The 26,487-nt window shown below is 43.6% G+C and overlaps 1 protein-coding gene across 3 annotated transcripts in view; it reads right to left on the bottom strand.

The window, feature by feature from the left end:
• PHTF2 (putative homeodomain transcription factor 2) overlaps positions 1 to 26,487 on the bottom strand; it is a 138,114-nt gene that overhangs the window by 57,440 nt on the left and 54,187 nt on the right. For 2 of the 3 annotated variants that reach the window (XM_054988452.1, XM_054988454.1), the window contains exons 3-4: positions 14,334 to 14,390; positions 728 to 797 (exon numbers count right to left, since the gene is read on the bottom strand). In XM_054988452.1, the coding sequence (XP_054844427.1) occupies positions 728 to 797; positions 14,334 to 14,390 (127 nt within the window). The remainder of the gene's footprint in view (positions 1 to 727; positions 798 to 14,333; positions 14,391 to 26,487) is intronic. The other variant, XM_054988453.1, reaches the window with a different exon arrangement.

Here is a 26,487-nt window from a genome sequence, read left to right as displayed (position 1 = left end):
TTTGGAAGTTCTCTTCAGAGGGTGAACAGAGGCCGAAGAAGGAGGCTGTTGAGAGCCTCTGGGCAATGTGTGCATTGGTTAGGTATGGAACCGACTGGTCCTTCTGGGTGCCAAATATGCTGGAGGATAGGCGCCGAACATGCTGGAGGAACTGAAGAGGCCCATTCTGGGCACTGTGGACCGTTATCCACAGCATTAGGACTGGAATCAGTAGACTCCTTCAGGGCTGACTCCCAAAGAGCCGCTTTAAGTCACAATGCCCTTTCATGGCATGCTTTGGGCATAAATTGTTTACAGACCACACACCGCAAGGTGTAATAGCCTTGCCCAGACAAAGGAGGCATGTGTCGTGCCCATCCAACTGAGTCATCTTTGTCCCACAATGAGAACACTTCTTGAAGAGGGCCTTTGATGCCTTGGAATTGAAGGACTGAACTTGCATTTGTAGTGGTTGGTATTGAGAAGCAGAGAGAAGACATGTCCTTCAGTGGCAGTAGAAGAACTGAGAGAGGTAGCTGCTCGCCCTGCCTTTTATACCTGCGCCTGGGGGGAAAACGTGCAAAAAGGCTAGACGAGCACCTCACACCTCTAGGAGCTTTGGAGCATCCACTGCTGGCTTGAGTATGCACAGATCCCATATGGAACTGTACAGAAGATACGACAATGAACCTACATGTTCATGGACTTCTCAGAAATGACATTTCATATTGATGAGATCTGTCCTTACCTCTTACAAGATCAACATCTATAAGATCTGGCTTGACATGCCCTGTTTTCTTTGGCTTGTTCCTCAAACCCTGCAATGTGTAAAGATTATTAAGACTGTTATCACTACATTTAAACAAGAACAACTGGAAATAAGGGTCAGTAACTGTGCTGAAACTTTATAATTTGAAATCTGTTGCAAGAAATATTCCGATTCATATTTTTACAAATTAAAAATAATTTTTGAACAAACAAAATAATGTAATGAACATTACTGTCCCTTTTCTTACAAGATTTCACCTATATAAGTAATTCAGTTCAATTATGCAGCAACATACTACATACACATGCTTGCCAGAGTTAGTAAATTACTTGCTTTGATATCTGATTGGCTTTGTCTTTTAGTTTTCAAGGAAGCATCTGCCATTAGACTTTGAAATTCAGATTTGGATGTAGTAATAGATGTCAATAAATTATAGACCTTTTTACAGTGTGATACATCTGAACTTTGCTTAGCCTAGTGTAGACACTCAGCAGATTGAGATGGTAATGAGGAAGCAAAGAACAGAGGGGATTAGAATAGACTTTATCATCTCAAACTGAAGGTGAGCAATTAAATTTTTCAAAAATCCCCTACTTTAATAATTCTTTGTAAGTGGAAGTATAGTACAACACGTCAAGGGATAAGCTAGAACATCTCTGACAAATGCTTTTTAAAATTTGAAGTTTTGTATGGGGGAGCATTAAAAACACAGCTCATTAGCTGGAGTCTGAAGTGAAACAACCCATCCTACCACTTTAATCTCCTGGATATGCAGACTAGGCCTAAATTAACAATAGAGTCAAGAATAAAAGTTATGGAGTGGTGGCCTGGTTTTAAATCAGAAATCAAATATTTAACTTCTGAGTCATAACAAGTAAAAATTTACACAACTTCAGAAACAGAGCATTGTGTAAATATGCTACACAGCAGTTGGAAGTTATGTGTACAAAGGAGAAGAAAATATCAGAACACACCAAGTAACCATCTCCAAGGAAAGCAAAATTAGTTTAGCTACCATTCCTCCTGGCTAAAGCAACAGCCATTCTTTTCCATATGCATCCTTGACAAGTTTCCTTCTCGATGCCACCTATCCAAATTGGAACCTAGACCACTTAGCTCTTCTAAATCACACAACAGCCCTTGACCATCTCAAGACTCTATGATTGCTTACAGCAACTTTAAACAGAATTTGAAAGTGACATATCATTTGTTGCCCACTCCAGTCCAGAAAACTCCCCCTACATTTAAAAATACCTGCAATGTTTATGAACTGGGATGCTATAAAATGCTCGAAATTATTTCACTAAATACTTCAGGAAGTATCTGATTGAGTGAACGGTTTTAAAAAATATATAAAGATTTTGAGAAAATGCTGAGGATTACTGTATCTATTTTAAGAGGTTATGCAATTTACTGTGTGCTCACCAATAAAATGATGTTCACATTGCAGATGTGCTTTCAGTTATATGAACCTTATTAGGCAAACATAACAAGGAGCTGAGACTGGCTTTAGCTGCTGGGCATGTGTGATGGATGCAACATCCCACAAATTCTCCAGCAGTTGCGCTCATTTTCAGAAAAGGTCTCTCAAGCAATCTTGCAAATACTTTAGTGCAAATTCCTCCATGGCTAGCAAAAGTCTTGATTAGATTACATTGCAAGGCGCAGATATACAGAAGAAGAAGGTTTTTGCTTTGATGCTCATAGTTATTTTTCCAGTACTGAAACAGTAGTAACAGCTTTTGCATGTCTGTTTGACAATACACTGCATGTGCACTCAAACTGCATCTTTCAAAAAATTCTAAGAAAAAAATGAAGTATTATTTTTATATAGCATCCCCAGTGATATGTTGTTTTACAGGATAGCATGTAATTGCCACCAAACAGTAATTTGGTGAAGTAATTGCCACCAAACAGTTCCCAATATACACAGCCACGGAGAAGGAAGCAAGGTGCTGCTGGGGTGACACAGCTGCCCATGCAGCTAAGCAAGTCATATGATTTCTTTGGGATATACTGGAGAGAGGCAGATGCAATCTTTGTTTGGTATCCAGAGATGGCTTTAAGCAGTCGTCACTGTGAATTTCAACAGTGGAGAAACAGAAATAATGAAAGAAAAGGCTAATAAGTAGCAAGAGAGGAATATCAGCAAACATAGTTATATATGTTTAAGGCTTCAATTTTTTTTTAAATTGTGCTCTCGGGAAGGATATAAAAAAAGGAGGAAGCACCCATAATTTTCAGTGAGGGAGTTCCAGAAACAGGAACAACGAATGGGTGGAATCGTTTAAGAAAACAGGAGACGTCTGTATGGTTGGGGATGGTAGAGTTGGAAGAGATGTCAGGGACAGCAGTATATAAGGATTTATCAAAGACTTCAGTGGCTCAGTGGCTCAGAACAAAACTTTTCAGTGACCAGAAAAGTGGCTCAGAACAAAATATAAGAAATACTTCAAAAGTGAAAATTATTTAAGGTAAGTCAAATTCTTTACCCAACACTCAGAAGTTACAACATGAATTAGTAGTATTTTTGATATATAAACCTAGAAACAATGCAATAAAACTTATAAAATCCTTGTGTCATTTTTCTTCCCCACCCGTTACAGGAATATCACCATACCTTTCTCACAGCAGAAGCGGACTAGCAACAGACATTATTAACCCCTTCTCTGTAAGGAGTTTTCTATCTGTTGATTATCTGAACAGGATTTAGGAATTTTGTACTTGTAAACAGTAATGGTTCAATAATGGGAAAAGCAATCCTTGATTTAATCTTAACTTGGATTTGGTGCAAGATCATGTGTGTGTGTGGTCATAGCTGACTAATACAACCCCTAGTGGGGTTTTCATGGCAAGAGACTATCAAAGGTAGTTTGCCATTGCCTGTCTCTGCAAGCCTGGTCTTCGTTGGAGGGCTCCCATCCAATTACTAACCAAGGCTGACCCTGCTTAGCTTCTGAGATCTGACGAGTTCAGATTCACCTGGGCTATCCAGGTCAGGGTGCAAGATCATGTAGCCACTACTGAAACAAGTGGGAACAGAGATCACAGTGCTACTCACATAAAGGTAAGTGGAAAATTGACCACAAAATCCAGTGTCAGAATCCTGCAACTGAACAACAGGCAGGTTAGGTCCTTGCTTGTCCTCTTCCTCCTGACAATGAGGCAACCAGAGACAGGGCTTTTTCAGTAGTGGCACCCTGCTGATGGAATGCCCTTTCCCTTGAGGTTTGCCCGGTACCTATGTTGCTTTCTTTTATATGCCACGCAAAATTATTTGTCTTTTAATTAAAGGATTTTTTTAAACATTATTTAGCAATGGAAACTTATTTTAAGCTGTCTTATTTTAAGCTTTTATTGTCTATGTTTTTATGCTGGGCTGAGTTTTTAATGCTAGTTTTTAACGTTCTCTGTTTATTATTTTATGCTGTGAGCTTGGGAAGATACACAGAGAGGTGGCATAGAAAATTTCTAAAATAAAGAATTGAAGTACAGTGCTTGCTATCCCCAGGCCCTATTTTGCCTCAGTACTACAGTTTCATTGGCTTCTCGTTTCTTTAAAATTTTGGATCTAGTACCTGCTTTTTATCAATGTAACCTGTATCTTGGCCTTATACCCCTAGTAAACAGAGGTGCTCGTGAGTCACCACCCTAAACATTCCGAACACCCCTCTTCCCATTGATTAGATCCTGTCCTGCAACTGAGGACCATCAATCAGCTCTGATAAAGTTTAAAACTCTTCCAGGAAATATTTAATCAAAACTCTAAATTCATCAGCTAAGCTCCAGGAACATTGAATTAACTGCAGTTTCTTTGTAAGGCACCAGGAGCAACCAATCTAGTTCATTTGTCACGCCCCGGCAGCACCAATCAAGACACTCAAACCTTTCTAAACATGAGGATTGACTAACTAACAATATTTTCTTTCTTTGACAAGATTTATATGCACCAAACTGAATGTATAGAAGAGTTAAATTGATTGAGTATCTGAGGAGTTATATAGAATTACCATAAAAAGTTGAAATGAGTAATATATAGAGAACAAATCAAATTGTTTGATTTAAATGTGGGAAATTTTTATGGTTTATGATATATAGGTTTATATAGAATTATTCAAAACTGGAAAATGGGATAAATTGTTTATCTAAAGACGTATAGTTTGGGTGTATAATAAGTAAAGGAGTTAAAGATGTACTGCTTAATATAATGGAGAATGTATATCTGTTTTAGACAGAGGAACTTAATAGAAGTAAGGGAAAAGGGACAGAGGGTGGGAAAGCTGTTGGAAGTCAACAAAAGGGGGGGAAAGGGAGGGGGTTAGAAACGAAAAATTAGGGGAAAATTGACTGTAATGTAAAAATAAAAATGTTCTAACCCAATAAAAATTTTTCAAAAAAAAAAAAAAAAAAAGACACTCAAACCTTTCATCCATCCCAGGCTACAACCATTAAAGTCTTTGTCCTAATGGCTGAAGTCACTCTCTAGCCTTAGGGCACATTCAGCCCTATAAGAATCTTAGCTCTGCCCTAATCAAATTGAGCAGTGTGGTGGGTGCCTACTTTGAATCTTAGCACTGCTCCCTCAGAGTCTCTCTCTCTGAGCCTTCCTCTCTGACCAAAGACGCAGGACATTTGAAACCCTCTTCATCCATGAACTACGCTACTCCTCTGATAGTAACTATATCTTGAATTCCTCACTCTATTCCAACCTCTGGCTAATTTCCTAGGACTGTGGTGTGCGTGTGTGAACTGTTTATTTGTCTCTTGTGTGTGTGAGTTTTCCCCTTTAAGTAAAAACTACTCCTTATTTCAAAGAACACCCATCTCATCAATTTCCTTGCGAAGGGGACACCATAAAAATTGATGGGAGTATTCCGCTTGTTACCCCTCTCGCATAGCCTTCTCCTTGCTGCTAATTCCCCCTACTCGCAAGGAGGACAATTCCAGTAACACCTGGTCCTAGTGACCACCGTCTCCCCAGCCATGGCAACAGAGCTGCCAGTCAACATGGCCCTTAGAAGACCCAGCAGCCCAGCCAGAGGAGGGTGGCTCAGGAGACAGAAACAGCAGGCCAACACCGCCGCAAGCAACAGCTTGACAACGGCAAAAGTGGAGACTGGCAGAGTCCAGCACAGAGATGGGAAGATGGAGGCAGCAGTACAACAAAGAAACAGGCAGGGTGCAGGGGGTCGGAAGTTACCAGGAGGGGCTAGCAGCAAGGCCACTGTGCAGCCAGGGCAGTGGCCAGATTGTTGGGGGAAGGGATGGGGGGTGGAGACTGGGAATGGTGAAGGGATAAGAGGAGAGTCCTAGAACAAGCTGAGGAGGAGTGGAGAGTGTCTGGCCAGGGAGACCAGAGGTCAGAGCTTATCCAAGAGAGACCCAATTGGAAACAGATATGGAACTCTTCCTCCAACAAATCTCGTTGTTGAAATATTAAACTCCAATTTTATAAGTTGTTGTCTAACTAGTTTTTAATGCTACATAAATTGAATCAAATGAACAGGTCTTTGAGCCTATATGTTGGAGATCTTGTAAGCAGGAAGGCACGGCCCTGTATATGTGGTGGGAATGCCACTTTGTCCAGGACTTTTGTAGAGCGGTTCATAAAGAAATGTAATAATGGTGGGTCTCTCATTGCCACATACCCAGGAATTTTTTTATTGGATTTCTAGGCCAATTCTTTGCTGGATAGGAATACTAAATCTATTGTTTCAATATTAGTCATCTCGGCTTACCTGGTTATTGCCAGAAATTGGAGATTGTTAAGTGCTCTTTCAATTACTGCTTTTTATGATATACTTTTATGATTTTTTTCCAGCGTGTCTTTCTTGGTTAATAATTTTTTTAAAAACGTGTATCCAAGAGAGTGATAGAGGATTCAAGGGTGGTGCTAACCCGCCTCGCTTTCTTTCTGAGGCTTGCTCTGACTCAGTCCATCCAGCACCTCATTTACGACAGCTGATGGTGCCAGGACCGCAGGGCAAGATGAGCACCACATTCATTATCCTGTTCTTGCTTTGGTTTCCTAATCCCTAAATGAAGCATTCTGCTTCCTCTGTCCTTCGCTTTGGTTCTCATTTTTCAGTCCATTGCATTTCTTGTGCAACTAACTTGTACCTGGACTCCTTATTTCTCATTCTTTCTCTCTGGAAGCACTTCCTCTTACTCCACCCAACCAGCAAAGTTACTTAAAAAATGGAATGTCTGCAACATCCATTGCCATCAAACTAGTTCATCTAATGTCTTCACTGTCACATGTATTACAATTCAATTTAAAAAAGGAGAATTCCTTAAAAATGAGCGACTTACAGTAGAACCATATGACAAGAAAAAGCATATATGTCTTAAATCGGTGGCTGCATTCTGTCATCACATCAAGCCAACCTTAAAAGCCTGAATGTGAACAAGTTTGGCTTATTGCTGTGTTTGCATGCAAGCTCTCAGTCATCTTTTCTTCTGCAAAGCAAGGTTCATGCGCATTCATGCTTAGTGTGATGTCTAAATGCAGACACAGGAAAAAATGCAGCTGTGGGTCTTAACTCGTCACTGCCTACCAATTCTCCCCTGCAAATGCCCTTCTGGTCTTTTTAATCCCCCCCACACACAAAACCCAGCCCTGAAACTAGCATGTTTTAGGAGTGTGAAGAAGAAATAGGGGGAGAGGGGGATTTGCTGGGGAAACTCAGCAGGCCTTCTTCTTGCCCACCAACTCTTCCCTCCATATCATCCTTTCACTCTTGCATTCGTTACCTTGGCAAATATGGGCTTAAGAGTATAGGTTTGCTGAACTAAACATACATTTTACATTTTAAAAAGCTAAAAGATCAATTTAGGAGAGCAAATTCCTTCAGCAATCTTGGATGTTGTATGAAATTACAATAAAGCATGGAATAAAACATATACCACTGAAAATGGTGGTTGTAAAGGTAACACTAAAGGAAAATAGCAACATGGTAGAAGAACAAAATTAATTCTTTATATTAGCGCTCATAGATCAGATGGATACTGCCCTCCTTGAACAGATTGATAGAGTATCCAGACATCAGAACGTTAGAATTATAGGTGACTTCAATTTCCCCAATGTGTGCTGAGAGACAAGCTCAGCAAAGCGACAAGACTCACACAACTTCCTGACCTGCCTGGACAATAACTTCCTTTTTCAAATGGTGGAGGAAGCTACAAGGGGCTCGGCCATACTAGACTTAATATTAACCAACACTGAAGAATTGGTAGATGGGGTGAAGGTGGTGGGGGCCTTAGGGGGAAGTGACCATGTCCTCCTTGAATTCCAGTTGCTGTGGGGGGCCAAGGAAGTTCGTAGCCAGACTCTTAGGTTAGATTTTTGTAGGGCCAACTTCGATGAAAGAGGCTTGATAACAGTCATTCCGTGGGGGTGTGTTCTGGAAAGGAAAGGAGCAAGTGAAGGGTGGGCTCTTCTCAAACATGAGCTTTGGCACGCTCAAGCTCTCACTATTCCAGAAAGACAGAAACATGGTAGGGGCTCCAAGAAACCAATGTAGATGAAGAGAGAGCTCCAGAATAAGCTAAGGGAGAAAAAGGAAATGTTCAGGAAATGGAGAGAAAGACAGACCTCGAAAGAGGAATATATGAGGGTTATTAGGTACTGCAGATCAGTCATCAGAGAAGCCAAAGCTCAATATGAGCTGGGTCTGGCCAGGGGGGCTTGCTACAATAAGAAAAACTTCTATAGATATGTGAGAAGCAAACGCAAGGTAAAAGAGGTAATTGGACCGCTGTTGGGAGTGGAAGGAGAAACTCTGATGGAAGACAGAGAAAAAGCAGACAGGCTTAATGACTTCTTTGTCTCTGTTTTCCCCCTGAAGAACTCAAGCCCATCTAGAGATGGTAGAAGACCGGATAGGACACCTGGGTGGCTGGTTGACATTGACAGAGAGGTTGTGGAAAGGCACCTGGCTGCACTGAACGAATACACATCTCCTGGGTCGGATGGTGTGCACCCAAGAGTGCTCAAAGAACTTTCTAGAGAACTTGCAGAGCCTCTGTCCTTCATCTTCAAGGCCTCCTGGTGGACTGGGGATGTGCCACAAGATTGGAGAAAAGCGATTGTTATCCCAATCTTTAAAACACGGAAGAAGGATGACCCGGGAAATGATAAGCCAGTCAGTCTGACTTGTGTTGCTTGGAAGATATTAGAGCAGATTTTAAAGGGATCAAGCATCTGAAGGACCACTTAAGTGATCCAGGGAAGTCAACATGGTTTTTTCCCCAACAGATCTTGTCAGACCAACCTAGTTTTCTTCTTTGATCGAGTGACCAGCTAACTGGATCGTGGGAACTTGTCAACATGATTTACCTGGATTTCAGTGGCGCTTTTGATAAGGTTCCCCATGACATTCTAATGGGTAAACTGGAAGACTGTGGAATGGACTATAGGACAGTTCACTGGATAAGGAACTGGTTAGAGGACCGCACCCAAAGAGTGGTGATCAATGGCGTTTCATCAGATTGTCCAGTGGAATGCTGCAGGGCTCGGTTTTGGGCCTGGTACTTTTCAATATTTTTATCAATGATCTGGATGAAGGGGTAAACCGGCTACTCATTAAATTTACTGATAATACCAAATTGGAAGGAGTGGCAAACACCCAAGAAGATTCAACAAGACCAGAATACTCTGGAGAAGTGGGGGGTTGTGAACAGGATGTAATTCAACATAGATAAGTGCACAGTATTACATCTGGGCCACAAAAATGTGAAGCACAAATACAGGATGGGGGATACACTTCTGGGTAGTAGTGTAGGCGAAAGAGATCTTGGGGTAAGAGTGGACTGTAAACTGAATATGAGCAGTCAGTGTGATGCGGTGGCAAAAAAGGCAAACTCAGTCTTGGGTTGTATCAAAAGGACCATTGCATTGAAATCGCAGGAGGTCATAGTCCCTCTCTATACTGCCTTGGTCAGGCCACACTTGGAATAGTGTGTGCAGTTCTGGAGGCCTCACTTCAAAAAGGATGTGGACAAAATTGAGAGGGTGCAGAAGAGAGTGACGAGGATGATCAGGGGTCTGGAGACGGAGCCCTAAGAGGAAAGGCTGAGGGCCTTGGGAATGTTTAGTTTGGGGAAGAGAGATTGAGGGGGGGGACATGATTGCTCTCTTTAAAAATTTGAAAGGTTGTCATTTGGAGGAGGGCAAGGAGCTGTTCCACTTGGCAGCAGAGGATAAGCAACGGGCTTAAATTACACGCAGAAAGGTACCAGCTGGATATTAGGAAAAACTTTTCCATGGTCAGAGTAGTTCGAAGGTGGAATCAGCTGCCTAGCGAGGTGATGAGCTCCCCTTTACTGGCATTTTTCAAGAAGAGGCTGGATGAATATTTGTTAGAGATGCTTTAGGCTCATCCTGCATTGGGCAGGGAGTTGGACTACAAGGTCTGTATGGCCCCTTCCAACTCTGTGATTCTGTGATTATTTTCTAGCTAAAAAAATAATGGTGGTAGAGATTGAAAAACTAGCTTGTGTTTTATGTAAAGTGCCATCATGTTGCACTCAACTTATGGCAACCCCACAAGATTTAAAGGCAAGAGACTTCAGAAGTGGTTTGCCATTGCCATTTCCTGCACTGTGAACCTGGACTGCCTTGTGGTCTTAGAATCATAGAATTGGAAGGGACCATACAGACCATCTAGTCCAACCCCCTGCCCAGTGCAGGATCGGCCTAAAGCATCTTTAACAAATATTCATCCACCCAAGTACTAACTAGGATTAGTACTTGGATTCTTCCACCCAAGTACTAATCAGGGTTGAGATCTAGCTTATAAACAAACAAATCAGAAGTGACAAATGGAACTCAACCAGAAATTAAGAAGACAAACAGGGAAACTGCTACAAAACATGCAAACTTAGCAGATTTAGAACTAGAAGACCTAGTAACAGGGTAAAGTATGGGAAGCAGAAGGCAGAAATTCACTACTTCTTGCGTAAGTGAATGCTGGGTATAGGATGTTTTAATGGAGATTTGTATCTTTTCCATCCCTCCTGTTCAAAGGCGGACTTGATCCCGCACTGTCAGATTTGGACTATCCTGTTAGTGAACTCTGTTTGAAACTAACAGTGAATCCACAGGACTGCAGACTGATAGTTCTCAACTCTTCAAATTAATTTAGAAGAATTTCCTACCAGAGCACCAACCGATTTATTTGCAACAGTAGGGATACCATTTAAAAAAGAATATTGACAAAGCCAAATTAGCAGATGACATCCAATTATTCAGGATGTTAAAATCTCAAAGAGATTGTGAAGATTTCCAACAGCATCATTCTAAACTAGGTAAATGGGCAACAGAAACGTAGATGAGATCCAAGAGAATGATAGAGGTACATACTGAGCCATAAATAGAGGATTACCATATTTATTCTGATGGTGTCTAAACTGGTTGCCAGCAACCCAGAAAACCCTGTGATCATGGCAAGAAATTCATTTGTTAGTGCTACAGTGGAAGGAAGGAAGGAATTGGATTATTAGGAAATTATGTGCGATTCTGGTTAACTCATCTCAAAATAGATATTGCAAAGCTGGAGAAGGTATGAAATTCCTGGCTTCCTGAGCTCCTGTGCAATTGTTACATTTGATTGGTTTGTTTTAATGCATTAGTTAATATTTTTCTATATTTTATTAAATTTTAGTGTATATTTTCTCCTACGTATTACTCTGTGGATCTGATACAGACGGAATGGAGAAATGTCCTACTACAATCATCAAGAGGTTGGATGCTACTACATGTAAATTGGTTGATCCAATCACGAAAACAACAAAATCAACTAATACCGACAAGGCAGGAGCCCCCGCATGTACTCAGGAGGCTCCCTAGGTACGAAAAAAATCTTATAAATTACCTCCCCCCACACCACACAAACACACACAATGGCACAATGACTGAGTATACCTAAAAGGTCCAGAATATTAAGAACAGTTGAGACTCAGTTAAAATAGAGGAAAGGGAGGTGGATTGGCCCATTTATGTTCCTGAGAGTTCATACAATTTTGGAAAGGGAGATCTTGGGGGTGGGGGTGTAATGATATTTCCCAATTGTTTTCTTGTTCTTGTGGGACCTCAGCTTGTTTCCTCTATTTAAAAAAGGCAGAAAATGGTTCAGGCTTGTTTTGTTTTGTTTAGGACTATGAGATATGCTGTAATAGTCATGAACTTAAATACAGGTATGTGCGTGTAATTTTTGATATAGACAGTGAAGTGGATCCACCCTTTTTCAGCCTAAGACTTTCTCCAATTTAAGTGGCTGAAGGAAGATTGGGGCAGGGATCCACCTCAGTGTCCGCACATGAGGCTTAACAGCTACAAATGGAACCTCCATGTTGAGAGATGGCATGTTGTTGATTACCGGAAACTAAGGTCAAATACAGAGTGGCCATCTCTCACAGGCCCTTCTTCTCAAGAGCTACTGCTAAAGTTAGAGCACAAGATTACAGGCACCTGTGGTCTGATCCCACTAGACAAATCTTCTGCTCTCCTGATTTGTACCTATAGTGCTCAAAACTTACTCAAGAGAAAACTCACATCAACTGGACTACTATGAGAGAGGTTGAATATTTATGGGCTCAGCACATATATCTTACATATCTTAGTCCATGTATTTTATGCTGTATGTTGCATTGTTTTTACATTTTGTAATCTGCCTTGAGCCTCTGCAAGAACGGTGGGCTACAAATGAAGTAAGTCAATCAGTAAGTAAATAATTTCAATAAAAATAAATTATTAATGAGCTGTACAGCAGCCTTGCAAACAAATGGAGTTGAGGTGGTCACCTACACACTGATCTAGCTGTCCACTGACACTGCCTAGTTCTTCTTCCCTCATCAATACTGTGTGCATCTTCTCATCTGCCAGGAGAGAGAATGAGCATACATGCAGCTAGAGCAGTATGCCTTACCACTCAATCTCTCCGCCTGCCAGAACTGGATGGGCACGCAACAATCACTGTTCAGCTTTGGGTCAAACCACACAAGACAAAATACACTTGAATTACACTCGAATTATACTCAAATACACTTGAATTACTCATGTAATTCGAATGTATTTTGTCTTGTGTGGTTTGACCCAAAGCTGAACAGGCTCATTCGTCTGCTGGCTCGTTCGTCTTGCTGTCACTTAGGAGGCTTTCACACCACTTTCAACATGAGGCTTGCAAGTGCCAGTATTGTGTGCAGTTTCATCTGGGCAAAACAAAGGGTCTCACCACACAAGACAAAATACACTCGAATTACCCATGTAATTTGAGTGTATTTTGTCTCGTGTGGTGAGACCCTTTGTTTTGCCCAGATGAAGCCGCACACAATACTGGCACTTGCAAGCCTCATGTTGAAAGTGGTGTGAAAACCTAAGTGACAGCAGGATGAACGAGCCAGCAGATACATTTGTCCCTCGGTTGCTTGCACAGGGACAACTGTAACAAAGGAGAGCAGCAAGTTGCAGGGATACTTTAAGTGCTGCTTCACATTTTATGTCAGAAAAAAAAGATGTTTGAAGCCGAATTTTAAAAGAGAGATCTATTAAAATAAAACGTTAACTCATAACTGTAATATACAATCAAACATCCATTGGCAACGCCAGGTTTTGTGCTCTCTCTTGGAACATCTGTACAGTAGTGCCAACATTACATTTTCATGTATTTTTAGAAATATGTAACTCCCATACCTAAGCTTTTGAAACTGAATATAAAAAGTAATGTTGACGCATTTAGACAGTAGTACCTAGTTTATCAGATACAGCTGGGATTTTGTTAGTCACACTAAAATGCAGACAGAGTTAATCTACAAAAACTATTTTGCTTAACACAAATTGCCATCAAGTACTTACCAATTTAATAAACTGTTCAAAATAATGACAAGATGAAAAAGGAGGAAAAGTAAACTAGAACTATAAAGGTAGCCATGTAAGTCAAAATATATGGTGAACTATTCTACAATACTGATATGTGACAAACAAAGTTTCCTATAACACCAACTAAAAAGAAAACCATATATTACAGAGGGGACCCCAAAGCTAAAAGAGTTTTCTGACCTACAATAAGTGCATCTACATACAATCCCACATCCAAACTAAACAGGCAATTGGCTTAAACTCAAGTGACACACAAAATACTTCCTGGCTTCCCCAACAGAAAGATTTCTGGTCCTACAGTGAAATCATATTGAATCACTTTGCCCTCACCACGTCCACCACCCATTTATTCTTGAACCAACTTGAAAAGAATGCTAAGGGTTGAATTTAAATTATGAAAACACTAAAGATCTTTCATCATATTAAATAGTAAAGAGTCCAGTAGCACCTTTACGTAGCATAATGACATCTATGCTACAATAAACATGGTTAGTCTTAAAGGTGCTACTGGACTCTTTATTATTTTGCAACTACAGACTAACACAGTTAACTTCTCTGGATCTATTAATTATATCAAGTAGCATTATTATTCATTGTATTACTACGGTGGGATAAATGTCTTCTTCTTCTTCTTCTTCTTCTTCTTTTTTAAAAAGGTTCTTTAGACCAAATTATGCCAAACAGATTTGCTAAGATAAGAAGTTTTACCTTGATTTCTCTTTGTTCTACAGATTTTTCCCATATTTGCTGGTCATAAGCCCCAATCTAAAGAGAAAACAGAAAAGACTGCATTAAAATGAGATTATTTAGCAAGATTATATACTGTAGCTCTTTTTCCCAGTAAAATATGGCATATCAGAAACAATAAACATTTACATTAGACTTGCATAACTTAAAAAAACTCTTTACCAACCAATAAATTAATTGATTGGCAAGTTAATGTTTAGTTAATTAATTTCTAAATCTTTAATTTCTAAATATTTAGCATTAGGACTGAGGTATTTTCTGTAACTATTTTGTCATCAAACAGGAATGCTGTACAGAGTGTCATACTTTAGACTCTGACCCATTCCTCACGGCACACTTTAAGACAGCGATGTTAAGTATTCACGCCAATCCGTGCTGAAACAGATTGGGGTCCCATCATTCTGTACTGTATAACCTCGCAGCAATTTGTGGGGGCTGGAGCTGATGACATTTTTTTTTTAAAAAAAATTCGCATGCATTGTAACTTTACAATGTTGGAACCCATCCCAGCCCCCGGCCATGTATTTGCTAATTGGGCTGTCCCATGCCCACTGGGAGAGGCAACTGGTGGTGGAGTTCTAGAGGAAAACGTGTACATTTTGTGCTTGTTCCACTCTCTCTCTTTTTTTAAAAAAAAAGCCAGGAAAGGGTTAAAATGTAGCTGTTTCATTCCCTCCCTTTGAAAAAAAAATAAGAGTGTGCACATAAGGGGGTGGGGAGAGCATCCATTTAACCCTTTCCTGGCTTTTGAAGTCAGCAGGGAATAAGCAGCTATGTTAGGACTTATTCCTGGCTTTAAAAAAAAGAGAGAGTGTGTGTATACCCGGGAGGAAGGAAGTGAACAGAGAAGCAGCCTTATGACCTTTACTTCGCTTTACTGATAAAAATGGCAGACTTGATTTGGCCTCAAATGGGCCAAAATCAGCCTGCTGCAGAGTGCGGGAACACTACTGGGGTGGCGCAACAGCCTCTGGAGTGCTTCTGCATTCCACAGCAGACCAATTTCGGCCACAAACGGGTCCAATTTAGCCTCAAACAAGCTGAAATCAGCCCGCTGTGGAACACAGAAACGGTGCCAGGGTGGCATGATGGCTCTGTAGTGCTCCTGTCTCCTCAGCGAGCTGATTTCGGCCCCAAATGGGCCTAATTCAGCCTGCCGTGGAGTGCAGGAGCGCTGCCAGAAAGGCCCTGGCGAGCTCCTGCACTTCACAGAGGGCCAATTTAGACTCCAAATGGGCCCAAATCAGCTCACCGGGACATGCAGAAGCGCGCTGCGCTGCCCAGGAGTGTGCCCCAGGAGGCACGTTCCTCCTCCTTTCCCCTCACCAGCCAGATAAGCGAAGGCTAAGAGTGGATGGTGGGAGTTACAGATCTCCCACCCCCAAGGGGGGGACTGGTGGCAACCCTAGCGCCGTGCCTTCCCACCACCGCACCAAGCCTCCCTGCCACCGAATTGGGCCTCTGTAGGGTTTTAGGCAATCGCCACAGTGGCGCAGCCCTCCCAAGGCCCCACAGAAGGGCAGGGCAGTCCTCACAAGGTCTAACTAGAGCCCGTTGTATTTTCTGACACAACAGCCTCTGTTGCTAGTATTGAAATATTGTTCCAGTCAAATATTGAATTGTATTGAAATATTGCTAGTATTGTATTAAAATATTGTTAGTATTGAAATATTGTTCTAGTCAAATCTGAAACCCAAACAAGTCCTACTGAAATTAGGACTGAATCTGAAACCCAAACAAGTCCTACTGAAACAAGTCCTACTAAGTCCTACTGAAATTAGTGAAACATATTTCTGAATAAACTTTAATATGATTGGACTAGCAATCAACTAGTATGCCATAATAAGTACTGGACAAAGATGTGTAAGTACTAAGCCTAGCTGTACCAAAAGTAGATAAGTCTGCCATAAATATGGTTTGCTATTTTTATTATGCAAGACTTAGACAAATATTTTAGTTATATCAAAGTACCTTATCAAACAAATAACATGTTAAGAGATTTCTTCTAGAACAAATTAATTGTAGAATGTTCTCTTGAGATAAAATATTTAATGCTTAGAACACTTTCTGGAGTGCACCCAAGGATATAAGCATGTATAAAATTTCAAGCCAAAAGCTATGTGATGTTTCCAGAAATTGTTCTATTAGCAGACCATACTCTTTTTCTTATACAGATAAACAATTATAACAACGTTTCTATCTGCAAGTTCACCTAGGACCTTTTATGAAAGAAACAGGTTCCCGAGTGCCAAACGTTAGATGAAACAGAGCTCTGTGCTTTTAACTGTACTGATTCTGTTAAAGTAAATGATGAGATGGCACTATTAAGAGAATCATAGTTTCAGCCTAACTTACCTTACAGGATTATTGCAATGATGACCCTTGGTATCACCTTTAAGACTAACCAACTTTACTGTAGCATAAGCTTTCGAGAATCACAGTTCTCTTCTTCAGATGCCTCTGAAGAAGAGAACTGTGATTCTCGAAAGCTTATGCTACAGTAAAGTTGGTTAGTCTTAAAGGTGATACCAAGGGTCATCATTGCAATAATCCTGTAAGGTAAGTTAGGCTGAAACTATGATTCTCTTAATAGTGCCATCTCATCATTTACTTTAACAGAATCAGTACAGTTAAAAGCACAGAGCTCCTTTTCATCTAATGTTTGGCACTGGCTACTGGACTCTTTGGCCACTGGACTCTTTTCTATTTTTGCTACTACAAACTAACACGGCTAACTCCTCTGGATCTATATGACCCTTGGTATGCTGACCAAAGAAGGCAGAATATGTATGTAAGAGAGAGAAATACATTTTGAAGGAAACATTTTCAATAGTCAATTACATGTCCAATGAAAATCATATCACTCCAAATTACAACACAAACTCATCTGCTTATTTTAACAACAATATTTACAACTTATGTTTCATGGTCTGCATGACTGATTGTAATGTCCTTTGGCCATATGCAATAAATGCCACCAGTGCCAACACAAACACACACATAAACCACCTAACATTAGAAGGAAATTGATAGAATCATTTTCCCCACAAAAGGATAGTCATAGCTACTTTTTCTTAAAATCCTAGAGAATTCTAAGCCTTGGACTGCCAACTAAATCTTGTTTGGGCGAACAGTTTCCATCTGCTTAAATTCCATCTGTCCGAAGTCTGTGGCTCAGCACCCAGACTTGCCAGAAGAAGGGGACAGGAGACAACCGGGAGGCAGCTGCTCAGCTGCCCCAAAAGACCCCCAGGGCCAGACCCTGCCAGCACCCAAGGGAGAGAAAGAAGCACCCAAGCCCCAGAGAGTCAGAAGGAGCAGGTGGAAGCCAGCCAGCCCCACCCTCCAGTGGGAGGCTAAGAACCCTGCCAGGGGAAGTAGGGACAGCCAGCCCGCAGCCAGCCAGCCAGACAGCTACCTTACCGTCAGGACAGCAGAAGCAGCATAGGGCCACGCCCCAAACAGCAAACAGGGAGGGAGTAATAGGGACCAGCTGAGGCTGCTGGAAGCTCAGAGCAGAGGAAGCTTGGCAGTCAGCCAAGAGAGCACAGCTGTAGCTATCCAACGCAGCCAAACTAGCTACCCCAGGTGCAACTGCTTGAGGCAGCCCAAGCCAATGCTAGGAGGCAAAAGAGGGGTTTGGCCTGGCAGGTGGAGCCTGGAATGAGGGACAGGATATAAGGGAAGTCCACCTACAGGGCATGGTGGTTTGTGTAGGAAAGAGAGAGAATGAGTGAGCAGTGGAGAGGAGGAGGAGGAGGAGGAGGAGGAGGAGGAGGAGGAGGAGGAGGAGGAGGAGGCTGGCTGGCTGGCTGGCTGGCCGGCCGGCCGGCCGGCCGGCCGACAGCTGTCATGGAAGGCTGCCGGGACAAAGTCAGATTGAGGGAACCTGCGAGTGGACTGAGAGGGTGTGAGGGTGAAGTATACCCCCCTCCTTCCACAGAGCGGGATCCCACATATTCTCTGAAGGTCCTTTAAGGCGGAGGGCAGGCCGGCCAGCGTCTCACCGGGCGGTGCCCTTGGCAGAACCTGACACCATCTGCAGATTTGGTTACAGATGCTTACCATAATTCCATCACTGCAAGAAGCAATTTCTGTCTACCAGGCCAGCTGTTATGCAGTTGCACAATACAAAGAGAATTAATATATTTAAGCAGGTCGGTCATTATTTTTATTTGTATCCACAGTAAGTGATCCTGAGTAGTTTTAGTGGAAGCCTGCTTCAAAATACTGATCTTCCTTTTCATTTCATCCTCTTTCCCCAGGCAGATTGGTTGTAGATTTACAACTGCTATGAGTTTTCTGCTATAATTCAAACTCAGCTGTCAAGTAATTATCCCAGGATTTATTGCACAAATAAAAATAAGACTATCGGTACAATCTTAAACAGAGTTACTCCAATCTAAGCCCATTGATTTCAATGGACTTAAACTGGAGTAACTCTGTTTAGGATTACATTGTATAAATATTTCATGCCTGTTGGCCAGGACACTCAGGAGATCAAAGACTTATTTTAAGATTTCAAAACCTTCCATTACAGGCTGAGAAACTAAAAAATCCAACCTAAAGCAAAACCAGACAGTTTCAAGTACATCATGCTGTTTGAAATTAACCAACAGTCAGACAAACTAGGTTATCTAATACGTGGCACATAGATGATTTAATCATGGCAGAGGACCACAGTATAAATAAATAAATCAAGGGTCAATTCAAAGAGTACAAGGGCACCACTGCCTCAACCACTCTTTCCTCTCTCACCTAAGGTGAAGTGAATGACCAAACCAAGAAGATCCTGCATTTATTTAAGCATTCAGGGTTAGAATCAATCTGCTTTTCAGCTGGTGAAAAAGATGAAACTACATTATCTGACCACCCAAAAAGGCTATGCTGAAAATAATGTGATCTGCATGAACAAGAGCCATGTAGGATGGGGGCTGCAGTATGAATGGGAATTGAGTGAGATTGAGCGGCAAAGCCAGTGGATCCAATCCTCAGTCTCTCCAACCGAGCAAAAGAGAGACTTCAACTTCACTTTTCCACTTCTACCCATAATAAGTGGAAGTGACAATAATGCACAAAACCCAGGCCTAATCCTGATCTCCCCAAGTAGAATTGGAAAGAAAATATTGTCTAAACAAACTGTGTCGTAAGTTCTACAGGCGGCCTGGCTCCTCTGATACATAAATCCAGGTAAATGAGTGAAGATAAAGAAAAGAGAACAAACACGCCCAAACAAAGGATAATAAAAAGGCAGGGCTAAAAATGCTGTCATGAGGCTTAGGGGAGTAACTGAAGGATTCTGGCCCCCACCTGGCAGGCAGCCAAAGGCTTGAGGCCGGGGGCCGCATTTGCCGCCACGGAGAATAAGCGGCAGCATTTCCCCTGGCCTCGTAGGGTCACATGGGAAGGGGGCGGGGCTTGGCACCTTAACACTGCAGCCATGCCCCTGTTCCTGCACTTGCTGCCTCGTGCTCGGATAAGAATGGAGGATTTTTTCCTCCTCTTCCCTGAGCACTTGAGAGGCCTTTGGTGGAAAAGAGCAGAGCCAAGCCACTTGCACAGCTGCGGTGGCTCGAACAGCTGAGTGGTGGCAAGAAGCTGCACGGCATGAAACTGAGTTGTTGGAGAATCTGGCTCCATTCCTCAGGCTGCGCGCGCCCGCCTTTCCGACTGGCGTTGTTTCACCGGTTTTGGGGGCCTGCTCCTGCTTTTTCTTGGCTGTGTAGCAGCTTAGAGGTAGAAAGCATCAGTTGGAGAGGAGCGGAGCGGAGCGGAGCTGAGCGACGGCTGGCAGCAGCTCCAGCTCTGTTTGCTGAGCCGCAGAGGCTGCGGTCGGGCCTCACGGCACCATTTCTGAGGCACAGTGCTGGCTTTGTTCGCAAGTTTAAGCTACCAGCTCCAGCCTCCCAACTACTAGCTGGGACTGTTTGAGAGGGATTTGTTCCTTCCCATGGGGAGTGGGAGGCTGGAAGGGCTTGAGCCTTCTCGGGCAAGTGTCCTTCTGCTTATCACCAGCCTCCCCCCTTTTTTCCCTCTGTTATTGAGCACTGCTGTGGGGAATATAAAAGGGGACGTTTGCGGGGTCTTGCCTTGCAAGATTACCTGGGTGCAGGCAGCCTTCCTGTGTGGTGGGCGCACTTTGTAGGCTTGCCAGGGTTGTAGGCAGTCTTCCCTCCTCCCACTCGCTGCTTGGGTGGGGGCCAATTATACATTAATGGTACCATTGTTCCAGTTCCATGGTTGGCTCTGTAGGGGGCTGTAGGGTTAGAGTTAAAGCAGTTCATAAGGAAGGGGAGCCATTTTATAGCGTGTGGCTGCCTCAGTGTAGGCATAGGCGGTGGCCAGTTTGGTGGGGCGTTGTATTCCAGGTATAGGATGGCAGTTGGCAGCCAGTTTAAATTCATTCAGGAGGCTTGACGGCCATTTTAGGCTGCCTGGCACTTTTTTACATATTGGCCTATAAGCCTTTAGAGGTACCTATACTGCTTTTTGGGTGGCATTGTTAATTATTATTATTATTATTATTATTATTATTGAGTATTAATAAAGGGATTATATACACAGCCATGCCATCAAAGAAGGGGCCTTCTGTTTCAGCAGATGCTGTTGTGGCGGAGAAGCAAAACAAGGAAGGCACGGCGGGCAGTAGTGAACCTGCATGTGTCGATCTGGGCTTGATGGATGATACCGAACCTGTGGCAGTGGCTGTGGACCCACTGTGGGATGGTAAGTCTTCTCGTATGCAGCAGGGTGAGGGATGGCCATGGGGACCCCGGTGTCAGGACTCTGTCCAAGCGTCCTCAACTCCGGCGTCTCCATCAGGCATGCAGCAAAGCACTGCGCACAGTCAAAGCACTTATGGGGCTGCGCCAGCTTGGAGTAATCAGGTGTGGGGTGCTCAGTATGCTGCTGCTGACCCAGGTGCAATGGGGCAGATGGGCAGGGCTAGTTGGCATGGTTTTGATGGTCAGGCACTGCCTGGTCCATCCTCTGCCTGGTCCACTTATGCTCCCCTGGGGGGTCCACTTTTACAAAGACCCCCTATGGCTTGGTTCCTTACCAGGCTCTTCCATTTGGGGACACTGCCCTACCCTTGGGGGACCATCTTACCCAAGCAACTAGGGACAAGATTTTAAGAGGCGAGTTTGTGGACGTCTTCTCCCTTCTCTACAGGGAACTGGAGAAGAAAGATAAAGAGGACCTAGATGATAGGGACATGGAGCGGCTGAAATGGCGCTGGGTCGATCATACCTGGGCCAATTGGCTCCCTGGGTTCCTGATTTATGCAGGAGTTATTGTTCGGGCGCAGCCATGGAGGGCTGCAGCCCCTTTTCCAGTACCTTGATATTATATACAAAGGGTACACTGGCTTCGTGGGTGCTGCCTGGATGCAGTATGATGAAGAGTTTCGTATGCAAGCGGCAATGAACCCCGATTTACCATGGGACAAGATCCTGCAGCAGCTTTGGCTGCAGGTGATGGCCCCTGCTAAGGCTAATCTCACTGATTGCTCGAACAGTGGCCATTTAGTCCAGCTGTCCTCCAATGCTCCCAGTACCCACGGATTTGTGGGTCAGCCGGTTCAAGCATGGCTGTTGTGCTTGGATTTTGCGAATCAGGGAACGTGCGCAAGGAAACCGTGCAATACAAGCATGAATGCCCAACATGTGGCAGCTCCCACTCCTTTAATTACCGTCCCAGGCGCTATAAGGGAGGTTGGGGCAAGCAGGATGGGGTGGGGCCGGCGGTAACACCCAGCAGCAAGCTGGAAAAGGGTCCTAGCCCAATAAAACTGAGGGAACTTAAGTACCTCTTGGACAGTTATCCTAAGCGCAAAGACGCTTTGTTCTTGTTTAATGGGTTGAAGTTTGGGTTCAGGATTCCTTTCCAAGGTCCTAGGACTCCTTTCATGGCAGCCAGTCTTCAGTCAGTGGCTGGTATAGAAGAGTGTGCCGAGGGGTGGGTGTTGGGCCCCTTTGTGGCCCCACCAGTCCAGCGTTTGCAGGTCCCCCTCCTTGGGTATGGTGCCCAAAAAGGCAGTGAGTGAGTTCCGGCTGATACACCACCTTTCTTACTCCAGGGGTGGATCAGTTAACGGTGCTATCCCTGACCACATTTGCTCAGTGCGGTACATGTCCTTTGATCAGGCAGTCAGGATTGTCAGGCGCTGTGGGCAGGGCACTGAGATGGCCAAATGCAACATTAAGTCAGCATTTTGCCTTCTCCTGGTTCATCCAGATGATTTTGAGCTGTTGGGTTTCTCTTTTGAAGGCCGTTTCTACATGGACAGAGCATTACCCATGGGGTGCTCGATTTCCTGTGCGGTCTTTGAACGCTTCAGCTCTTTCCTTGAATGGACATTGTGTCACCAGCTTCGCTGTCGGGACATAGTTCATTATCTGGATTATTATCTTTTTGTGGGGCCTTCAGGAACCAGCCAACGCGCCTGGCTCTTGGAGGGCTTCATTAATCTAGCAGCACATCTGGAGGTCCCCTTGGCTCATGAAAAAACGGAGGGCCCTGCTGCTACTCTCACTTTTCTGGGCATCAAACTGGACACTGTCCATCAAACCTCTGGGCTGCCACTGGAAAAGCTAACTGACCTTAAGGCACAGCTAGCCTCATTTAAAGACTGGCAGAGAGTATCTCTGACTGAGTTACAGCAACTTGTAGGCCACTTAAACTTTGCTTGTAGAGTGGTGGCTCCTGGCCAGGCTTTCTTAAGGTGTCTCTGTGATGCCATGGGCAAACTAAGGCTTCCCCATCACAGGCTCAGGATAGATGCTGGAATCAGGGAAGGCCTTAGGGTTTGGGAGGAATTTTTGCAGGCATTTAATGGCGTCTCCTTTCGGAGGGACAATCTTTTGCTGGACGCAGAGTTGCAGGTACACTCCGATGCCTCTGGCTCTCTGGAATTTGGGGTGTTTTTTCAGGGGGCACTGGTGCACTGATCAGTGGCCACCAGATTAGGTGGAGCAGGGTCTTAGTAGAGACCTCACTTTCCTGGAATGTTTTCCCATCCTAGTAGTGGTATTCCTATGGGGCTGGGACCTTGCCGATCACACTGTGCATTTTTCTAAGTCACGAAGGGGTATGAAGCTAATCAGAGATTTTACTATTCGATGCTTGAAATTGAATATTCTGTTCCTGGCCAAGCATGTCCCAGGGTTAGATAATGGGGTGGCAGATGCTCTGTTTCGCCTGCAAATGGAATTTGCAGATGCCCTCTGGGGATTTCCGCCTTAAGAAAATGTTAGAGGGTTGGTCCTGGGAGGCAGCTAGGCCAAGGGATGCTAGGGAACCTATGAGCCATGCTGCTGCGTTGACAGCCTTCTTTGGGGCCCTTAGAATAAGTGAATTGGTGGCCCACTCCATTAAGGAGGACTCGGGGAGGGCCTAATGGCCTCAGATGTAAAGTTTGTGGGGAGCAAGGTCACTTTAAGGATTAGGCGCTCCAAGACAGATCAGAAGCAGCGGGGTCTGTTATTCAGCTAGGTCCTTGTGTGGACGTAGAGCTGTGCCCAGTCTTGGCTCTGAAGCAATATATTGCACTTTGGGGAGACGATGGGGGGTTATTGTTTCTGCACATTGAAGGAGCCCCCTTAACTAAATACCAGTTCTGGACAGTTACTGGACGGGCTCTGACAAAATTGGGTCTGCAGAATGTTAAATTTGGCACCCATTCCTTTTGGATTGGGGCAGCCTCGACAGCTGCGGCCATGGACTACCCTACTTAGGTTATCCAGCGGGTCGGCCGGTGGAAGTCCAAGGCTTATTGGTCTTACATTCGCCCTCTGGATGCTGGGAACCTCAACTGACTCTTTAGGTTCTGTGTTTCACCGTGGAAGGCTGCAGGTCCTTGTATGTGGACACAGCATAGTTTTTGGGCGGCCCACCAATCCAAGAGGACAGCCTTCGGGTCCCAGCTTGGGTTAAGTGAGTGGGCCACCATTGAGTGGCAGGGCCGACCAGGCCTAAGGTGGCCAGGGGTGCTGCCTTTGCTGTTTGAGGGGAGGAGCAGTCCTCCACCTGACATATTGGTCATTCACCTGTGAGGTAATGACCTGGGCTTGTAAAGGGTATGGCCCCTTGCTTTGCAGGCGCAGGATGACTTGCAGTGGATTAGCAAGCAGTGGCCTGGCGTCTTAACTATTTGGTTGGAGATATTTCAGTTAGCTTGGGGAAATGAGTTGGGCATTTATCATCCCCATCCCAGGATTAAGGCCAGTTTGGCCAACCTCTACCGAGGAGATGGGGTCCACCTTTCGGTGGCAGGCAACAACATATTTTAGATGACCTGAGGCAAGGGCTACAACTTACAGTAGGTCACCTGTGGAGCGCAAAGGCCTGAGCAGAGGCTCGGCCTTAGTGTTGGCAGGATTTAGTTGGGAGGATGTTAGCGGGATGGTGAGTACCCTTGGCACATCCCCCTTGGTGGGGATATTGGGGGCCTGTCAGGATCGGCTGGCATGCTTGGCGGCAGCCAGTTGAGAGGGCAGGCTGCCTGGTGGGAGCCCCTGGAAAAGTATTGCCTTCATGCTCAGCGGCAGGGGTGCTTGGAGCTTTAAGGGGGAAACCATCCGTCAGGCCGGCCGGATCCCAGCCATGCAATTGGATGGCTCACATCCGGGGCAGCGGGTCTCGCCCAGACAGGTCAAGGCGGGGTCCAGGAGAGTGACCCCAGGGCTTGACCTGTACCGCTGGTTAGGCCTTTGCCAGGTTTCAGTTATTGCAGTTCATGCTGCCATGAATAAAAAGTGGCCCTTTATTACCCAAGCCTTGTGTTTGCCTCTTTATTTCGACTGGTGGGGCAAAGACACTAGTCCTCATATAACCTTACATAATAAGTTTGAGCTTTCATTTCAAAATATAAAAATGGAAAACATGACAGCAATTCAAAAAAGCACACTGCAAAGCCCAAACAACAAAATCTTCTGACAGAATGATTAAGTTTATTTTCCAGGCCCAGTTCCAGGATTTTGTGAGTCCTCAGTATGAAACAACCACAAACTATTTGACCCAGCCTCTCTTTTTTGGCTTCAATATATTGTGTGACTACATGTACTGCAACAGTGTTACTCACGTGCTTTTGTTTTTTCAGCAGACATTCAAAACATTAACAGGACCGAGAATATAGACAGCTTTAATGCACCTGGCACAAAATGGGAAATTTTCATGGTGTAGGGAAACTGATCGGAGATTTGGTAGCCATTGCCATCTGCTACATTGTTGCAGGAGCCAGAGCTCATGCTTTGTAAAGATGTAAGAGTTTATTCTCCCCTCCCCCAGGGCTTTGTTCTTTTCCATAACAGCTGCTAAACAGAGCCAGGAATTCAACTAAACTGACAAGTGAGGGTATGAAAAGATCATATTTTAGAAAAAGCCAGACAATGGTATCTATGTCTAAAAATACACTACACTGCTACCATCGTGTCTACTTCAGTGCTACACAAACGGATATCTGTTGAATTTTTTCCTCATTGAAGGATTTTAAGAAACTATGGCTCATCTACCTTTCCCACTCAGAATGCATCAGTACTGTCACCACCCATTCCAGTTTGGTTCTCTGTTAATTCCAAGACTTAGATGCAACTCTTCTAACTACATTTTAGGAATACCCACAGCAATTGCACTTCTGTAAACCAGTATTATAACCAGCTTTAGAATGGCATTCAATCTTATTTCCAGTCAGCATCAGATTTTTTTCATCCTATCCATGGTGACACAAAAGATTGTGAGGAAAGGGAGTGTGAGGACTGCAAGTACTGAATATATACAGAATCTAACAGGAAAACTTACCACTCTGTTACAAATATAGCTGTTGACAGTGTTAATAATGGAGCCCTGCACAGTATACTCTTATGTCATAGTAGTTATGGAGTAACTGCCATTTAAATTGATAACCTGAAATCATTATAACGGTTTGATCATCATTCAAATATCTTGTATCACACCAAGAAATTAGCTTTGGTAGGTTATATCCTTATTCATAATAGCTGTCCTTTTAATGAACTTTTAAAATTTTCAATATATGCTGCCAATCTAGTATATGACTGGGCTAACTAGTTATTTTGGAATGTGTTACTTATTATTCAGTTAAATATCCAGTGCATAA

The sequence above is a fragment of the Eublepharis macularius genome, chromosome 9 (genome assembly GCF_028583425.1).
Source record: "Eublepharis macularius isolate TG4126 chromosome 9, MPM_Emac_v1.0, whole genome shotgun sequence".
Taxonomy (NCBI): Eukaryota; Metazoa; Chordata; class Lepidosauria; order Squamata; family Eublepharidae; genus Eublepharis; species Eublepharis macularius.
This window is presented reverse-complemented; position numbering and strand designations above follow the sequence as displayed.